Source organism: Callospermophilus lateralis, chromosome 10, assembly GCF_048772815.1.
Source record: "Callospermophilus lateralis isolate mCalLat2 chromosome 10, mCalLat2.hap1, whole genome shotgun sequence".
In the NCBI taxonomy this organism is placed as follows: Eukaryota; Metazoa; Chordata; class Mammalia; order Rodentia; family Sciuridae; genus Callospermophilus; species Callospermophilus lateralis.
The window spans coordinates 29,977,702-29,998,624 of NC_135314.1; the positions used below are offsets into that span (position 1 = coordinate 29,977,702).

Sequence of the window (20,923 nt, forward strand, 5' to 3'; positions counted from 1 at the left end):
CGATATATGAACAAAACCGTCAAATTTTCTGTGGAATTTATAACAATATTTTCAAATTGGTTAATATTTTCATTTTCAAATTGGTTAATATTTTCATTTTCAAATTGGTTAATATTTTCATTTATTAGAGTTATATATTATAGAATATATTTTTTTTCCTGTGGTGCTGGGGATCAAACCCAAGGCCTGGTGCATGGGAGGCAAGTATTCTATCAAGTGAGCTATATCCCCAGCCCAGGGAATATATATTTTATGGAGATATGACTGAACTGTTTGGAGAAAAATAATGCTTTCTAAATCCAGTCAATTCTGTTAGTGATAACCCCAAAAAGAAGTTATACATATATAAATATACATGCATACATACATTCACATATATATTATATACATACATACTATATAATACCATGTCCAGCTCTAAAAAGTGGTGAATTTGAATTATAAAAAAGTGAATACATCAAGTTTTCTTATACACACTCAACATTCTAAATTGTGACATAGCCACATGTACACTTAGGGCAATAAAATAATGTTGAATTAAATATTAATCAAAGGTACAATTATGCCTAATCAATTTCATGCCTTGACATTTTAAAGGACAAAAGCAAACTGAAGTATAAATTATTTAGAAGATAAAGCAATCTATGATAACATCGAGTTAATTATCACATTAATTGTCACATTCCAGGGCAAAGTTAGAGAGGCATTCCTTTGTTCGTATTTTCTTCATCCAAAATTTCATGAATAAATTATATGTCTCAATCCTATTTTTTAAAAACTACAGAATATTTGGATCTGACATTCTTAAAACAAGGGGTGGGGGAAGAAGGAGCTTGTTTTAGTCAACTTTTCTATCACTGTGACCAAAAGACCTGACAAGAAGAATGTAGAAGAGGAAAAATTTATTTGGTGATCACAGTTCAAAAGTCTCAGTTTACAGACAGCCAACTCCACTACTCTGGGCCTTTGATGAGGTAGAACATGGTGGAAGCTATGGAGGAAGAAATCAGCTCAGGACAGAGACAGGAAGCAGAGAGTGTTCACTCACTGGGACAAAATATAAACCCCAAAGGCATGCCCCCAATGACCCACCTCCTTCAGTCACATGCTGCTGGCCTACAGTTACCACCCAGTTAATCCCCATCAGTGGATTAATCCACTGATTAGGTTAAGACTTTCATAATCCAATCATTTCACCTCTAAACCTTCTTGCACTGTCTTACACATGAGCATTTGGGGGATACCTCATATCTAAACCATAACAAAAATGAAGCTGAATCTGCAACAGGCATCTAAAAATATCCCCTCAGTTTTTTTAAGTAAGTGTGTGTGTGTGTGTGTGTGTGTGTGTGTGTGTGTTTTCTAGCATTAGCATCAATAAACTGCTTTTAAAACTGAAAAGAAAAAAAATATCAGCCAAATTAACTTTCTTCCTATTTGCCCTAAGTAAGACTAACAATTGTAGCTTAGAAGATGGCCCAACTGACTCACAGAAGTAGGTATCAGTGCTGAGGATTTGACTTTCTAGTTTCTGGACTTTATGTCTTACTTTAGGCAAAAGCAAAATGAGTATTCTAAACATAATAAATATTTAAATTTGTAAATATGTAACATATATCTGCCAAAAATATTTAGATTTTAAATGTTTCCATTAAAATGTTTTGTTTTAAGATAAACTAGCACATTTTAATCTATTAATTTATGTATGAGCAGTATATCTTAGATTGTTAAAACAAACATTGAGATAATCCATTATACTACACATTTAACTATAAATATTAATGAATAATTCTTTCTGATTTAAGGAAAGCATGATGCCTATTTCCATTGATGTATATCAATACATCTTTCTTTTTAAATACTCATGCATAGTATCTGTTATCTACTATGAAATTGAAGACATGATTTCATTCTACTTAAGATACATTAAATTTTATAATATGAGGTAATAATGGTTAGACTATTATGTTAAGTAATATAATGTTGTATAAATGCTTCTTGACTTATGATGGAGTTATGTCCGGAAAAACCCATCCTAAATGGAAAGTACTGCAAGTTTAAAATGCAGTTAATACATTTAACATACCAAATATCACTGGATTAGCAACAGAGCATACCGAAAAGTCTCTGTTATTTACCCTGCTGATCTGATAGCTGACTGGGAGCTGCAAATCCTCCAATGCCCAGCATTACTACAGAAAACTGTACCATATAATATTGGTTTGGGAAAGATGAAAAATCAAAGCAAGATTTCTACTAGGAGTATTACAGTTATCTAGGTGAGAAATCATGGTGATTCTAATTAGAACAACAAAGAAGATGGAGATAAATGGAAAGATTCTAAAGCAATTTAGGGGGAAAAAAAATCAACCAAAACCTAATTAACTGATGTATAAAGATGGAAAACAAGGAGGGAAGAATCCATCTCAGGGTTCTGGTTTGGGCGTTTACTGGTGGTATTATTTTCATAGCCAGGAAGCAACAGAGGAAAGGCAGAGATGAGACATAAGATGGAAGTCTCATTTTGAAGATTTGACCTGGATATGCCACCATGATTTCCAAATGGAGCAGACTGTTGAGATCGAGGTTAGAGATAGGAGACCAGGAGTAAATTAAGATGATGTTGGTTGATGAATCCAAAGAGGTAGGTATGGCCATCCATGGTAGATCATAGAGACAAAAAAGGAAATTCCCAAGATACTTGAACAAATTAGCTATCAGTAAGGAAAGACTCAGCAGATAAATAAGAGGAAAATTATATAGAGCCACTATACTTTGCATGGTCTATTTCCACAATCAAATTTATATCTATTTGGTTAAATTGCTTGACTTTGGTTACATGCAAACCTAATATATATGTGATAAAGCTGAGTGCCATGAAATTCTGGGAAAGCAAATATTTCACCAAGAAGGCTAATATATATCAAATGCTTGAAAGAGGTAAAAAAAAATATTCATTATAAAAGGCAAAGTTTAGAAAGCTGAGGTGAAGGCAGTTACAAGCAACACAATATTGGTACGAGAGAAAGGTAAGGCCCACCTAGTGTTAAGAATCTCTTGGCAAAGTTTTGGGAAGCACCATATTTGAACTGCCTATCTTTGGAATCTCAAATGAATTCCTGCATGTCCTTCAATATGCTAATGATAAAAAAAATACCCAGAAGCCATAATGGAAACAGATTAGTATACCCTATTCTTACTCTTAAATTCTTCAAACAAAAAAAAAATGAGGAAGATAATCACATACCTACTCCTCACATAAGCAAGCACATTCCTCCTACAAAAGGCAAAAAAATAATGGTATTCAAAATGTTTTATCAGAAACTAGTCAGACTAGCCAAAGTATTTTTGGTTCACAGAAGTGTGGGAATCTCAAAAATTTAAATCTTCTACTTGTGTTTCACATCATCAGATAATTTTTTAGACTCTGAAATCTTACATAAAATAGGAAGGCTTAAAAGTTTAAATATGTAACTGGGTGAGTTAGTACACACCTGTAATCCCAGCAATTCGGGAAGCTGAGGCAAGAGGATTTCGAATTCAAGGCCAGCCTCAGCAAAATTGAGGCACTAAGCAACTCAGTGAGACCCTGTCTCTCAATAAAATACAAAATAGGGCTGGAATGTGGCTCAGTATTCAGTGCCCCTGAGCTCAATCCCCAGTAGCAGGAAAAAAAAAAAAAAAGTTCAAAGATGTATTTTCCAAATTGTTTTTTAACAGTCCAAAGAAATATTACATCAAAACATATTTTGAGAAAAGGCCAAAGAACTATTACAATGCTAACATCACCAGTAATGATAGCTTTACAAATCATCAAAACCAAATTTTGTCACAAAAGGCAGGGTATACAATGATAAATTAAAAATATGTACTGTTTCACAAAGTACATATTTTATATGAATTTTAAATCCACTTATATTTGAAGAAATGACTGACCCTGGCAACTGAAAGGTCATTCAAAATGTAACCATATATGGATTTATTTTTTAAGTATTTGCCTTCCTCAAATAGTGAGAGATATTCTTTGGGACCACAGATATGGAAAGAACCAATTTAATAATGTATGTAGCATAGGAAATAGCAGACAGTATAACAGGTACCACTTGCATATGGAGAGTGTTGTCTGCCAGGGACAATTTATATGCATCAACTTTCATAGTCCTTCTGTGTTAGTCAGCTTCCCATAACTACAAAAAAATACCTTTAAAAATAACAACTTAAAAGAAGGAATGGTTTACTTTGGCTCATGGTTTCAGAGGTTTCAGCCTGCTGTTTGTTGGTCTGTTGCTTTAGTCTCTTGGCAGCACAGTACAACATGGCAGAAGAAGTTGTTTACCCCCTGGCAGCCAGGAAGTAAAGAGAGAAAAAGGAAAAGATGAGGATCTCAAAACCCTTTTCAAAGGCACTCCCATAATAATCTAACTTCCTTCCATTAGGCCCCACCTCTTAAAAGTTCCACCACCTCCCAATAGTGCTACAGGCTGAGAAACAAATATTTAACACCTGCAACTTTGAGGGAAAGTCCATATTCAAATGATAGCATATGTGGCTCAAGCGGTAGCACGCTCGCCTGGCATGCGTGCGGCCCGGGTTCGATCCTCAGCACCACATACAAACAAAGATGTTGTGCCCGCCGATTACTAAAAAATAAATATTAAAAAAATTCTCTCTCTCTCTACCTCTCTCTCTCTTTAAAAAAAAAAAAACAACAACAATTCAGGCCTTCTTATAATCTGCTGACCTGTGTACCTTAAAGAAAAAAAAAAAAAAAAAAAAACAAATGATAGCATATTCCCACACCTCCATGAGGTCAATGGAATAAACATTATACAGAGAGGTTCAATCACTTCAGCAAAGCCATAGGGCTATGCCAAATGAACATTTATTGAGTTTCTTGGAAACGATGTTTAATTTAATGACAGAATCAGTTGTATCTACCTATGAAGAGTTCCCATAACATCTTCTGTAAATAAGAGCCATTAGAGAGGATTATAAAAACCCATTTTACTAAAACAAAATAAAAATTGTCAAAGAAAAGGTCATAAGAAATGTATTATTATTCAACTGGCGCTGATGACTAAAATCCTGAGGGAGGCCTTAAAAATGATAACCAACCTGGTCCTCAGAGAACCCATTTCAGAAAGAAGAATACAGAGACATAAGTGGTGATTAATTTTTAAAACATAAAAAGGAAAGAAAGAGAAAAATGTTGAGGAATTGACTGGATTGCCCATCAGTGTTACAGAGTAAACACAGAATTTTAAGGTTCTTTGGGGGATTTAGGCAAACGAAGAGAGTTACAGGGAGAAAGGTAACTGTCCACAGGTTCTCAATCCACTGGCCATGTAACTATTTCCTTTCTCCCATCAGATTTGGTTCTTCTCTGCTTTCTTCCCAGAGGAAGATCCCAAAGGAAACAATGATAAATCATGTTTTTCAAGAATTCCCTTAAGAAAGGTTTTATAAAATAGCAACCTGCACTACACTTTCATTTAAGAACTAAGGGAGGCCAATTGGGCAAACTGTGACAAATGCTAACTTAACATGATCAAAATATTCTAAATGGCCTTCCACATCTAATGAAGGCTCCTAATTCACTTTTCTGGTGTCCTACTATGATAATAATCTGATTTTTTTTTAAAGTAACTTAATGTTACTCAATCTACACAGAGTGAAGTATTATCTGGTGAAGGTATACAGGATGGTAGAAGAGGAGACGCGAATACAGTATAACTCTTTTTAGGGGAGAGTTGTCTTTTCTCATTTTCTTTTTAACTTTCTGGCTTTTATTTTAAATTTTGCTCCATCATTGACTAGGTAAGATTAAAAATGCCTTTATTCAGGCACACTAAATAACTTGATCATAAACTTTTATTTCTCTTGACAAATGTAAAATGTCATATGCACTATTAAAACTTCAATTTAAACTGAGGTTAAATACGATGCAGCTTAAAATGTGACTAAAGCTACAATTTCTACTTTGGAGACTAAGAGACTGAGATTAGAAACTACTTTATTATGCTCAAAAACTTAAATTAAGTATCAGATATACTTTATTAAAAATTAGGTCCCTAATAATGACCTTCAAACATATGAGCTGCTATATAAAGGATAGTTTTTCTCTGTTATCACTTAGAATGTAAAGTGAAAGAATTAGGCTTCAGCACAAGATTTAAGTAAATTAAAGTAATAATTCTGTGTTAACATACACTAGTGCATAAAAGTTATATTGATGACAGTGGCTAGATAATCTTTTACTCTGAATCTCTTTTACTACAACAAATTATCTTCAGACAATTTAAACTAAAAGTCAAAGGGACAGATTAAATGACTTCCAAATGACCCTTCCAGCATGGTTCTGTGCTTATTAATAAAGTACATTTTTCTTATAGTTCTCATCCTAGCAAAGTAAAGAAGGGAATCCAGCATTTCATTTTTAGGTTAAGCTAAGTAAATGTAGGCTTTCATAGGTTTACTTAAATACACCTAAGATAATTTCCCTATATCACTTTCCTTGATAAACAGTGACATGCATATTAATAAGGGTTTGAACACTTTACATTCTGCTTAACATCCCACTAATTGTACTTATTTCAGTCTTCTTTGTAAGTGTCCATACAGAGGAAATATTATCTCTATCTGGGCAAATGTATTTCTCTCCTCTCCTAAGCTGAATTCTTACCCAATCTGTATCTCCTCAGGGCTGAGCTTGCCTTTTTCTGTCTCTCTGTCTCCCTACCTCACTATCTCAGACATATCAAGTTCATCTATGTTTCTCTTCCCATATCCCCCTTTGTTACTTTAGTTGTCTTCCTCTTCCTCCATTTCACTTGTGCTTTTCTGTGTGTGCCTCTCCATTTCTGCCCCTAATCTGCTGTCCCTACCTGTCTCTTACAAAGTCCCACCCACCCCACACTCCTCTCAACTCCTCAGGGCTTTTTAAGTCCAGAATCATTTACCAACAGTGTTTAATGGGCTTCTCTCAAAAAATCTACCATAGTATGCTCACATTCCAACAGGGTGTATTTGGCTTTCAGGAAACAACAGAGGTCTATGACCTCCAGTTTAAGATTCCAGACTGATTACACTAAAATTCTGCTTCAGTTTCCAAAATGCCCTCTGAAACCTATGCCAATGAAGAACTAGTGTACATCAGTGCATCTCAACCAAATCTGCATAAGAATCACCTGAAGATATTGTTAAAATCCAGGGTCTGATTCACTTGGAATGAGATCCAACATTCCGAATTTCTTACGTGCTTCAAGGTGATGCTAATGCTGCTGCCATGAAGCAGATTTTGAACAGCAAGCTCCACTTTCTGCCAGAAGCACCATCAATCCAGCCCACACCTGAGCTTGCAGCCACTGCACTGCTGAACAACAAACCATCCATACAGGTGTCTTCTCTTTCAACCTGATATTGCCTCATTATTGCATCATTTATATTACTACTGGCTTTTTACACTGTACTTTAACTGATTTTTTCCTTCATTTTTTATTTCATCCACTACACATCACAGTTTAAGATTACAATATAAAATTTAAAGCATTACTGTGCTTTCGTTTCCTTTTGATTTCTCATCAAATTTGCTTTGCTAAATATAACTGTACTTCACTATGACAACAGATTTACATATAATGCAGAAATTACTGGAAAAGGACAAGAAGGCAAAACAACTGCTTTACAAAATAATTATTTGGTGTCTTTTATTCCAAATTCAGAAACAAAAGGAGAAAGCACCAAAAGGTTGCTAGGTCCTATTTTGCATTTATATTTGCTATTTGTAAAATAGGTCAAGCTCCTCCGTATACCCCTTTAGGAAACAAGGCAGGAATTGTATCCTTATCAATCAAGAAGTTTAAACCTCTTCCTTTTCTATTAGCCAATCATTAGGGTCGCATGTTGCCCAGAAGGGGTTACTAGATAAGGAGAGCCCAAGCTACATGTTAGATCCTAAAAAATAACTCACTTGGCTTCCATATTACTAGAAGTCAGCTAAGTTCTCTTAGTCATGTTATCCCCAGAAGAGAGACTTAAATATTCCAGAACTTTGAATAAAAGAAAACCTCAGGAAAATAGTATCTTCTGACTGCATTATTTTTAAAACTATTTTTGACAGGCTGAGTATCTAGCTCAGTGGCAGAAAGCCAGCACTGCAATAGTAATAATATAATTTTGTTGATACACAATATTTGTATATTTTTATACAGTTCAGTACAATAATTATTTTTACACACACACGATGTATAATAATCAAATTAGGGTAATAAGCATGTCCATCTCATCAAACATTAATCATTCCTATGTGTTGGAAACCTGGGTACAATTTTTTAGATATTTAAAAATATATCATAGGTCATTGTAACCACAAGTTACCCTATTATGCTATACAAAACCAGAACTAATTCTCCTAACTCTGTTTTGGTGCCCTTTAATTTCTTTCTGCCCCCCTATTCTTCCCAGTATGTAGTGAATACTATTTCACTGTTGCTTCCATGAAATTGATTTTCTTAGTTTCAACAAATGAGCAAGATTATATGACACCTGTCTTTTTGTGTTTGGACTTACTTCATTTAATATATGAACATCTAGTTCCATCCATCTTGGTGCAATTGACCAGATTTCATTTCTTTTTTATGAGTATTATTCCATTTTTTATATGTATCATATTGTCCTTATTCATTAGTGGACCTTGTCATCACCAATAATTGCAATTCTTGCAAAATCTCAACTTCTGTCTCATCCTCCAAAATTCATCAAATATTCAATCCCCAAATCTAAGTGTCCCTTTTTTCTTTACCTTCATTATTACCGCCAGCTTCAAACCATCATCACTTATGCCTGAAATACTGTAATAGCCTCCAAATTGACCTCCTCCAATCATTCTGCAATTCAGTCTATACACAACTCATGTACCACAAGGATGATATTTTAAAATACAAATCAGATCAGCTCATCTCTGTCATTGCCTAAGGGATATCTACTATCTCTCATTTCTTCAAATATGTACAATTACATCATGTTCCTATGACTCTTTCAATGTATTGTTCATTTATCCTGAAATTATTTTTTAACTCTCCATCTTGATAATATTCGCCTGTAACTTAGTCCTCAACTCTAATCTCATTCCTTCCCAGTACTTATCACAATTACACAGAAAGTATTTATTTGTATGGTTAGTTGCTTATTTTCAGTACACTTGTCCCTCTTCCAACTATGCTAGTGTCTTTGAAGGCTGATATCATTTCTTTTTGATTCACTACTGAAAAGATAAGCTAAACAGAAGGTTTAAACAAATCATTTATGAAAAACTTCCATGTAAGGACAGGCTAAATTTTAGTAGCTTTCATATTTTTATTTTATAGCTTCTTTTTTAAACATTATTTTAAAAAAGTTGCCCGTATTGTATAACAAAGACACAGAAGAACTTTTATGCTGCAAAGACATTCAGCAGTGTTCTATTCTAACCTGACAATTCTATGGCTAAGCAAGTATGGATTAAAAAAAATTAACTGATACATAATGAAAGCTTCAGTAAATTATATTTCAGTAAAAATTAATTATATTGAGAAATTTAAGTATGTTCTTAATAAATAAACATATCACCAAAATACAAGTATTAAATATGAATTATTCTCAAGTTACTCTATGCATGTGAGAATGACTTCTAGCATTAAATCACAAATAAATTAGGATTAAGAGAAAAGGGGACCTAATGATAAGATCTGAGAGATAACCAGATCCACCTTTTTGTTTTATTAGGTTTTACAGACAGCAGTGTGGATACAAGGAGACCCTGCCAAGAATTTCTCATAAATAACAAAATACTGATTTGATTTTCTGGAAGCCTCAAGGGGCTTTATATCTAAGTATCAACTAGTGTTGAAATAATCATCTTAGTACTTTTCAACATGTATGAATATCATTTAGTTTTTGAAAAAAATAAAAGTATTGGCTCATGAGACTCATAATGGAATATGTCACCTTTAACCCCAAGATTACTGGATTGAATCTGTTCCCAGATAGTAGATCTAGTAATATTCTGTAGGCGGTTGCTGACTTGTAACATCCAGTCTGGAAAGCTAAGCTTTTCCATGTAGTCTCTGTAACACAGCTGATTATGTCATATGTGTTCCAACATTTTCAATGCCTGTTTTAGTCATTAACAAAACACTGAGAACTAAGGCCATAGCTCTGTGGTAGTGCACTTACCTGGTATACTCAATCCCTGTTTTGGGTCCTCAGCTCCACAGAAAAAAACAAAAAGATAAAGAAGGATTCTATTGAGAATATATGCTTCTGTGGATCATTCTGAGCATGGCACATATGGGGAAAAAGAAAAAAAAAAAACGACCAGAAGGATAGTCACCAAAACTTCAACTTCAGCAACCCCTTATGTATTAAAAGACCATGAATAGTTGTATATTTTGAAAATATTCTATATGGGGATGGAGCTCATTGGTAAAGAATATGTGTTTGTAGTCAGTTTTTATGCTGCTGTAACAAAAAGGCCCAACCAGAACAATATTAGAGGAGGAAAAGTTTATTTGGGGGCTCATAGTTTCAGAGGTCTCAATCCAGAATTAGCAGGTTATATTCCTTGGGGCTTGAGATGAGGCAGAACATCATGGTGGAAGAGTGTTGTGGAGGGAAGCAACTCACACGATGATCAGAGAGCAGAGAGAGATAGTGTCCATTCCTTAAATACAAATAGATACCCAAGAGCCCCACCTCCAAAGAGCAACTTTCTCTAGCCACACCCCATCTCCCTCCAGTTACTACCCAGTTAATCCCATCAGGAATCAATTCATTGATTGGATCAAGGCTATAAGCCAATCATTTCTCCTTCAAACCTTCTTGCATTGTCTCATCAGTGAGCTTTTGGGGGACACTACATCTAACCCATAACAACATGCCTAGTGTGCACAAGTTCTTGGGTTCAAACCCCAGCACCATAAAACAAACAAAAAAACTGTTGTATAATGAACATATATCACTTCTGGCAATAAAGTATGATTTTTAGAAGTTATTTATAAAATTTTTCTGTGTAAATTATCATTTTTAATTTGTGTTTAGGCATAAGAAAGGAAATGTCTAATGTGATCTGAGTCTAAGATCTTTCTTGAAATTTATTATAGGCATGTGAAACAAAAAAAAAAAAAAAACAATAAAAAATTGTAAGCCAAGAAGTTAACCAAAGGTAGGCATGGTGGGTACACGTCATAATCCCACCTACTTGGGACAGTTGAGGCAGGAGGATCCTGAATTTGAGGTCAGCTCCAGCAACTTAGGGGGACCTTGTCTCAAAATTCAAAAAGGCTGGGGATATACCTCAGTAGTAGTAAGGCCCTGGCTTCAATCCCCAGTACCACCAAAAAAACAGTCAACCTAAAACACTTGAGCTTACAATCTATTGTTTAAGAGCAGTTTAAAATGGAATATAATCTGATGATTATTAATTGCCAGAATATATAGGGCATTCTCTGATACCGCTATTTCCTCTAACACATTGAGATGGTCAGCAAAGTTGTCCTTTCCTATTGAAACATCCATTAAAACTCAAACTTTCTATTTATGCCTATTGCCACTGTCATTTCCCATGTGCACTGTAGAAAATGAGTTTCTGTTTTTATATTTCACAACTACTCTTTGAAAGGTAAAAACCCAAAATGTGAAGGAGAATTTGTATAGTCTTTCAAAAGAAAATAAAAACTCTTTTCTCTTAATGCAATATCCAAAAATATTGTTCTTGCTCTTGCTTTTCCCAGCAAATACGCAATTCACACTACATGTGCTGGAAGAGATAACATTCTACACTTACTTATAACAGAGCTTAAGACTGATATTTGAATATGACAAGTGGCTCCATGGACTGCTACTCATTTATATCATAATTAAGATTTCATAATTTTTTTCCTGATTTTTGTTTCTTAGTCACTTAAAATGATAAAATAGTTTAAACCTAACAGAAATGTTTAGAGTTTGTTATAAAAACATTAACAAAGGACTACTCTGGTCAATAGCTTCTTCACTTAAATGAACATACATAAATTTTTTTAAAACATTTGAATGCCAGGCTACTGCTATAGCTCAGTGGAAGAGTGCTTGCCTAGCATGGGTGAGACACCGGGTTTGATTCTCAGCACCATATATAAATAAATAAATAAATAATAAAGTTCCATCGACAACTAAAAAATATTTTTAAAAATCTGAATATCATCCTGACTATAAACATTATAAAAATGAATGTGTTAATTTGTCCCTGAAATAAATGATTTCAGTCCAAACTATCTGCATGTCCTGCATTATACAGTGAGTATTCATGAATAAGGGAAATTTTTCCATACCATCAATTCCATCCAAAATGGAATTTAGCATATCCATCACACTCTTTACTTAATTAGAAATTAATTTAAGGACAATTTGATGACTGAATCATTTCATTTAAATTTCTGTATCTTATCAAATAAGTTCTGAATTCAAAATTGAACCAGGGTTGATAGCATTTTTTAAATCAGAAGCATCCACAGCTTCTTCAGATAAAAGGCTTTGTATCAATAATCCTTCCATATTCTATTATCTGATCACATTGGATGTAAGGGAAAAAAACTAGTAAAAACAACAATAATTAGACATTAATTATAACAATGTGCAACATATCACACATACAGTATTTCATTTAATCATGAATCAATTTGGGAAAAGCAAGTACAAGAAAATGAAAATCCTGAAATGACTCTTTAATACTTCTCTTTGGAATAATGGGAAAAAAAATATGATATGTAAAAATATTTTAGAATTTGGTCAGAGTGTTTAAAAATGGCAAGATTTTCTTTTTCTTCTTTTTTTTAAAGTAAAACAAATTGAGTAAAGGAAACAAGGATTTTTAAAAAATGAAATATAAACCCAAGTCAATTCCAAAGATGAAAAGTTTATCACAGAACATGTACCTGTTTAGGTGAACACACACATAAAGTATATATGACTTTTCTGACATTACCAAAAACCATCTCATTTCACAAAATAGCTATTTCTAAGCTCTGGAGTTAACACCACAGAACTCAGGGATTCTTGTCTATCCCGAGTGAGGAGACTTGAATTCTGGTTTTCATTCCATTACTGATCAGCTGTATGATATTGAACAGATCTTCTTTTCCATGATTCTGTCCTGATAACACACACACACACACACACACACACACACACGCAATCATTCAGGTAATTTAAAATATAATGACATATTTCATTTTCACCTCATCTCATCTGAACCATTTCATTCCCAGGAGGAAAGTTTCCATCTACCCTGGACTAGATTTTGAAAATACATTGTATTGTACCCAGGTAAATGTGTGTATGCACCATACATATTCATTTCATTTTCTTATTTTACCTAAGTGAGGAAAATGGGACAATACGAATTCTAAAACACTTTGAGAACCATCATTTTATAATAACAAAAAGGTCATCACGTATTGAAAGCAACAGAGAATATTTCTTCAAAAGACAACATTTTACTTCAAAGTATTGAGGATCTAATAAAAAAAAAAAAAAAGAGCACTCCAGTAAATAAATTCTAGAATTACAATCTTTGATTAATTAACAAAAATGATTTTTTTCCCCCAGGAAATACAGTTTTTCTATGGTTTTGCTACATAGAAGGCCAGCAGATGTCTGCCTATTCTGAAGGGAATTTCTCTTTCTCCAGAGAAAACAGCTTAACTAGGATACAAATAGCCATATGTTGACTGTACCACTGCTTAGCAGATGACTTAGCCACAGTCTACAATGGGAAGCTTGAAGGTCAGGGTTCAAATAAATTTTTCTTAAAATTCAATGTAATTATCTAAGATCAAATTACTTATTAAATACAAGCTATATCAAAGAACTGTGCTATTAATCTGTGCCAGGCATAACATAAACTTAATAATTGGTGATATTCAATGTAGGATAATAAATCAATAAGATATTTTCATAAGCATTTCATAGACTCTCCAACATATATAATCCAAAATAAGCAAGAAGATTGCTTTTTATGTATAACTATAATGCTCTAATAAAAAAAAACTGCTTTGCATGATTCTTAAGGAAAGCTAAGTTTGAAACTGAATTAGACACATAGTGAATTATTTTTTTATGCAGTGCTGAGGATTGAACCCAGTGCCTCATGCATACTAGGCAAGCACTCAGCCACTGAGCTACAACCTCAGTCCCCATAGTGAGTTTTCCTAAATCTTTTAAACAGCAATGTCTTCTAAATTACATAATTAAATATCCCTAACAAAATATGTCATTCTTCATTTGCAAAGAGAACTAATAATGAAGAAATAATTTAAAAAAAACACATTTGTGATTAGAGAGATTCTTTTCTTTTATAAAACCCAAACCAAAATTTCCAGGTATAGATATTAGAAATAAAGGCTGCTGAACATATCTTAACAGTCATATTTTTAAACTTTATAATAATGTGAAATAAGTTTACCTGCAACAAAATTCAGTGTTTAAGAACAAGGAAGACAGTTTTCACCACATGGTAAGAATAAGCACCAAAATGTGAGCCAATATTCTCTGCAAGAAGGTCAACCCTGGTTATAAATGTAATGTAAATGAAAATAAAAATAAGCTAAAGGTAACCAATAAATATAATCCCTAGCTGCATTGTTCCCATTTAAATAAACTCTACAGACATAATATGCAAGAATATTATCATTTCTCTATAGAAATAAGAGTTTTAAATGGCATTCCATAATCTTTTTTTTTTTTTCAAAGTTTGAGAGACTGACAATTATGAGGAACCAAGCAAGCCAGTTGTTGTTACAGCTGTAAAACTTGGTTTAAGCACAAGTAAAACACTGATAAATGTTTTTAAAAGCATTACCAACAACTGCACTGTGAAACCTGCATTGCCTCAAGACACTTTTGTTAATGCTATCACTTGGGGCTACAGCGTCACTACAAAATTAGATGCAATCTTTGTCTTCCTGTGTCTGAGCCTTGGGGAAAGTAAGAATAGTACTCAGTGAACTTCTGGTACCTAAACTAAGGAAATATTAAAAAAAAAAAAAAAAAGTAGTATATTCTCCAAGAAAAAATAAAACCCAAACTGTAACCAAACTTTACACGTTTATCTTATAGAAATATGACCCATGCTTCCCCCTTCTTTCCATCTTATTTATTAACAAAGCATACAAATGGCTAATTTTGGATTTAGGACAAAACCATTCTAAAGATGGTGAATGAGCAGAACTTGTTTCTTAAAATAAATAACTGAGCTAGGCATGGTGGCACATGCCTCCATTCTCAGATTTAGGCAGAAAGATCACAAGTTCATTGCCACCCAGGGCAACTAAGCAAGACCCTTCTCAAAAATCAAAAGTACAAAGGGTTATGGATGGGGTTCAGAGATAGAGCAACCCAGGGTTCAGTCTCTAGCACCACAAATAAATAAACAAATAGATACATAAATAACTGAAATACAGTGAATTCAATTACTACATATCTTTTTGTAGCAAACTGAAGCATACATTTACTAAATAATAGTTTCTAAACTTTAAAGACACAAAATCCTTTTAAATGGTTGAGTAATTTATTTTTCCCATAAACTTATGTTCAAATCATGTCTCATTCAAATAAAATATTTTTCTATTCATTGTAATTAACCTAGCATAAAAATTATTCAAAACAAATGCTCCTTAAGTTTTTTTAGGGTTTCAAATTATTATTATCTTTAATAAGAATACTTGTTATCAAACTACCCTAATTAACTAAATTTTACTTGACAAATTTATAATATCTATGCTTTCTCCTTGTATAGATATAGTGATTGTTACTGTTCAAATATTTTTAAAGTTTTTCTATTAAATTTTATTCAGTAAATTAGCTGAGTGTGGAGACACACACATATAATTTCAGTAATTTGGGAAGCTGAGGTAAGAAGATCATAAATTCAAGGCCAGCCTCAGCCATTCAGCAAGGCCCTAAGCAGTTAATCAACACCTTGTCTTTAAAAAGAAAAAAAAAAAGGTTTAATCAGTAAATTAGAATATTTTTTTCCTCTAGAGCTGGAAAACATTTTGAGGACATAATGATGAACATCATGCTAAAATTTGTGAATTATGCATGAAGGGGCTCTGTCTTTGAATATTTTGCTGGTAGAAGTGATATAATGATCTTGTGTCTGGTTTCAATTCTGATTGTACATTTGTTGAGGGGGATGAACAGCTTTTCACATAATGGCTTCTCAAGGTAATGGAATGCCTACCTTAGAAAGAACTTAACTGGAAACTAATAGTATCTTTAAAATACCTACACAAAAGCCAGATCAGGAAAGAAGGCTGTCTAAATCCCAATGCATGAAGGGCATCTTGATCATTGGAGTGAAACTAAAGGTGTTTTGAAAAAGGAAGATCGAGAAGGTGAGCATTTAGACCTATTCAAACCTATAACTTCCTTCTTAAAATCCAGACAATGATAAGAATGTGAGTTGAGCAAAAAGTAATCCAGAAACACCAGATGACTTTTTGCTACTCCTGTTGATACACACTTCATTTATTAGAAATTATGATTCCAGAGAACAATCATTTTGATTTTCCCTCTGGTTTTCAGTTTCTTACCTACCAGAAATTGGAGCTGGTCAACTTGTTCTGTATTAGCTTTTCTGATTCTCTAAATTTGTTTTCAAGTGCTAAATTAATTTTACCTCTACAAAGAATTATTAAGCGTAAATAGACCAAAAGTTAGAAAGGTGCCAGAATCTTAACATTGAAAGATGACTCAAACAGATATTATTTAAAAATAAGTTGAACACTTATACTTCTTTTGTTTGAAAAACTACATTTAAAGTTGGGCTTCAAAAAAATAAAAATAAAAGCAAAATATCTTTTTGTTGTGATGATAGTTTTCATACACCTTGCTGAGTTCATTCTAAGACTTCAGGGAGAGTCAAGGCAATACAATAAGACAGTGAAATGCAAATACTGGTTTCCAATAAACAGTGAAAAAATATGAATGATTAGTTTTGTTATGCTTTAAAATGTTACTTTGTTTTATTCTAATTATATTTTATGCTCATATCATACCCTTTTGACATTCTGTCTCAATGTAAGCACTACATAACTTTGTGAAGATGATCAAATCATTTAAGCACTCTGGAGCTGACTCCACATTAATAATACAATTGAGCTGGAATAATTATCTCTAAGTTCTTTTCTGTGTCTACAATTTTATAATTATTTATGGTTCTATTTATTCAAGTTATAAATTAAATTTATATATTAAAATGCTAGAGACTATGAAAATGATTATATTATTAAAATGTTAAACATAAGTCATATGAAAATATTACTTATCTGGAAAAACATATAGAAATATATATAGTTGTGAATACAGTTATATATGTGGTTAAGGGAATTAAGCTTAATTTCATCTGTCTCTCCAATCCTTATGCAGAAATTCTCAATTTTTTTTTTAAAGAGAGAGTGAGAGAGAGGGAGAGAGAGAGAGAATTTTTTAATATTTATTTTTTAGTATTTGGCAGACACAACATCTTTGTATGTGGTGCTGATGATCGAACCCGGGCTGCACGCATGCCAGGCTTGAGCCACATCCCCAGCCCAATTCTCAATTTTTTTTAAGATTTTTTTTTTTTTTAGTTGTAGATGAACACAATACCTTTTTTTTTTATTTGTTTATTTTTATGTGGTGCTAGGGATCAAACCCAGTGCCTCATGCATGCTAGGCAAACACTCTATCAGTGAGCCACAACCCCAGCCCAGAAATTCTCAGTCTTTGTCATAGATGTACACCAGGATTTTTCAAGGAAATGAAATGTTTTGGCTACCTCTTGAATATGGATAGAAAATAAGAGAAGTCCAAATCTTATTCAAATAAAATGAACATTTAGACTCTAAAAACAATTTAATCATTAGTGAACATATTCTAGCATAACCTACTAGAGGATTACATGCACCATTTTTGACGCTTCACTATAGAAGCCAAGTATAAAGCCTAAAAATCTTTTCTAGATTTAGCATTGAGAAGTATAATATACTTCCAAGAATTAGAAATTGTTTAAAACCATACCTTATATTACAAGTTGAAAGTAATTCTTCCAATGAAGACAACTTTTTAAAATCCTATACTATTCTATTTGCAGTCACACTATGATATTCACTATATTTAGAAGCCACAAAGGAGGGGAATAAGACAAATTCAGTGAAATTGTTAACAGAAAACAGTTCCAAATCAAAAATCAAAAGGTTCAACAACTACACGCACAAACCTCAGTCTACCTAGAATAACTAGCTAGAATGAAAAATAAAGACAATTTTAAAACTAAGTTTCATTCAGATATAAAAAAGTACAGAGGGTCCTCAAGTAAAGCCTATTTATTGCACATGCTCTATTTTTCATTGCCATTATCATGACTTGGCCACTCCCCCTGCCAAACACAGAAAGCCCATTTTACTTACTAGCCACCTCCAGTGATGCGTTGTGGCTCACAGCCTCTCCGAGGTAATTCCTTGCCACACACACGTAGACCCCTTCGTCAGGCCTACTTTTTCGTCCATGTACTATACGTAAGAAAAATAAAGATCCACTTGGCAGCAACATTCGGTGTGAGCGAGGGTCATCTTTGTCTGTTTCCACTCTCTCCCCGCCTTTGTACCATTCAATAGTGGGTGTGGGGCGGCCTTCAGCTTTACAGTTCAGAGTTGCAGGTTCTCCTTTTGAGACAATTAGGTCAGAAGGGTGTTCAACAATTCGAGGTGGAAAATCTTCCTGTCGAAGACGGGAGCCTGCAAAAAAAGAATTGACAAAATATCTTCCTGTTTCGCTCAAAAACAGTTAAAAGCCTTATATCAGAAGTTTTTAACCCTTTTATTTAAACACTACCTAATGTTGACCTACCCTTCCTATCCTATCTGCTAACTAATCCTTCTGGCATCCACTTTGACTGCACCTTCCAAATCCTGAATTCTTTTGACCCTCCACTTAGAAAGTTCTCTTGCTTACACTCCACTTGTACAAATCCTGTCTGCTGTTCAAATCCCTGGCCATGAATCATTTCAGAGCCCATTACATTGTTTATACCATGCACAGTGCCTGCTTTTGAAGAGAAAGCTGTCAGGGAACTGCTAAACAGCTTCCTGAGTATTACAAATAATACCATGGCTTCCTGGCATCTCCTTTTAACTATCATCAATTAAGACTCTAACAAAACATGCTGTACACAAATGAAAATTTATATTCAAATACAATAAAATTTTTTCATATAGATTCTTATCTCTTCCTAAATAATAAAATCTGTGTGTATATATATCTATAAATATATTCCCCACAGCTTTAATTAATAAATTTATTTCATTATTATATTAATATTTGAATATTAAATAATTGACTCCAAATGAATAAATACAATATTAACGGAAAAGAATACTGCATAAGGAGCTGCATTATGGACCTTAAATAGTACTTAAGAAATGAAGGTCTATATGTATATGTCATTTAAATATATCCTGTCTTTGTGCCTTATTTTTCCAATGATATTATAATCTCACAAACGGGATTCATGTTTCATATTTTTAAAACTCCTATCTTATTTATGCTTTGTATAGCGTAAATATGTAAATTACTCAAATTCAACAGCCCAAGTCTTCATTAAATGGAGCCCAGAACTTGTCTCTTGCTGATGTTTGAAACTCACTCAAGAAAGCACAATAGAAGCAAGCCTGCCTGACCCCTCCCTTCCCGCCTCTATACCTCCTAAACTTTCTCAGTTCAGTCTACTCATGTCTATTTCTACAGCCAGCTACTATCCCAGATTCAACTACTATTCCTCCTGCCAGGGTTTGGGAAAGCCATTGAAATAGTTTACTTCCATATGATCCGATGAAGACTCTCAGGTACAAGCACAATCTGAGTCCTGCTCTACTTCAGAGGCTCTTGGAATAAATCCACTGCTCCTAAGTCTTCAAGGAGACCCACAAGAGCCAGACTTTTCCTTCCCTGATCAAACTCTCCAGACTTCCTGTCCACTCCTTCCTCTGCTCCCTTCTCTCAGTCTTCCTGGTTCCACAGACATAGTGGGCTTCCTCCTACCCTGTGGCCTATGACAGCCACAGGCCCTGGGCTCCAAATGAACTCATATTACTTTACACCGACAATTCTTTCAAATCTCTGTTTCCCCAATTTTTCCCCAAAACTAAATTTTGTTTCTATAAACCCAAGCAGGACGCTTTAAGTATACTTGGTAACAACATTCAGAATTATAATTTAAGTCTATTTGTCTGAGGCTTCCACTATGGTCTTTTCCCCACTAGTCTGTAAGATCTGTGGGTCTGATTTTGGTCATGATTTTCTCTTATATCTGGCACAGTTCTGAGCACACTACAGTACTGAGGAAGTGTGTTGAACCAGAGATATAGCTTAGTGTTAGAGCACTTTCCCAGAAGATACAAGGCCCTGGGTTTGCTTCCTGATATCACAAAATAAATAAATAAATGATGAATAAATGAAAAACTAAATGAAATTCTAACACAAAAGAACTAGCTAAGCAGAATGCATTGCAGCTTAAGAATCATGCACTGTAAACCTGGCTTGGTAGCACACATCTATAATCCTAGCAATTCAGGAGGCTGAGGCAAGAGGATCCCAAATTCAAGTTCATCCTCAGCAACTTAGCAAGGCCCTAAGCAACTTAGTGAGACCCTGTCTCAAAATTAAAAAATAAAAAGGACTGGGGATGTGGCTCAGTGGTTCAATCCCTGGTACCATTAAAAAACAAAAAATGGAATCATGCAGATATACTTTTTAAAAGACTTATAGACTTTTTAAAAGACTTTAGACGATTTAATCTTTTATTTTTTTTGTACTGGTTTGAATCACTGAACTATTTCCCCAGTCCTATCTATTTGTTTGTTTGTTT

General features: G+C 33.8%; 1 protein-coding gene across 1 annotated transcript in view; it reads right to left on the reverse strand.

Annotated features, from left to right (window-relative positions):
* Positions 1–20,923, reverse strand: part of Robo1 (roundabout guidance receptor 1) — a 379,533-nt gene that overhangs the window by 290,849 nt on the left and 67,761 nt on the right. The window contains exon 2 of the mRNA XM_076868692.2: positions 18,468–18,794. Coding sequence (XP_076724807.2) covers positions 18,468–18,794 — 327 coding nt within the window. The remainder of the gene's footprint in view (positions 1–18,467; positions 18,795–20,923) is intronic.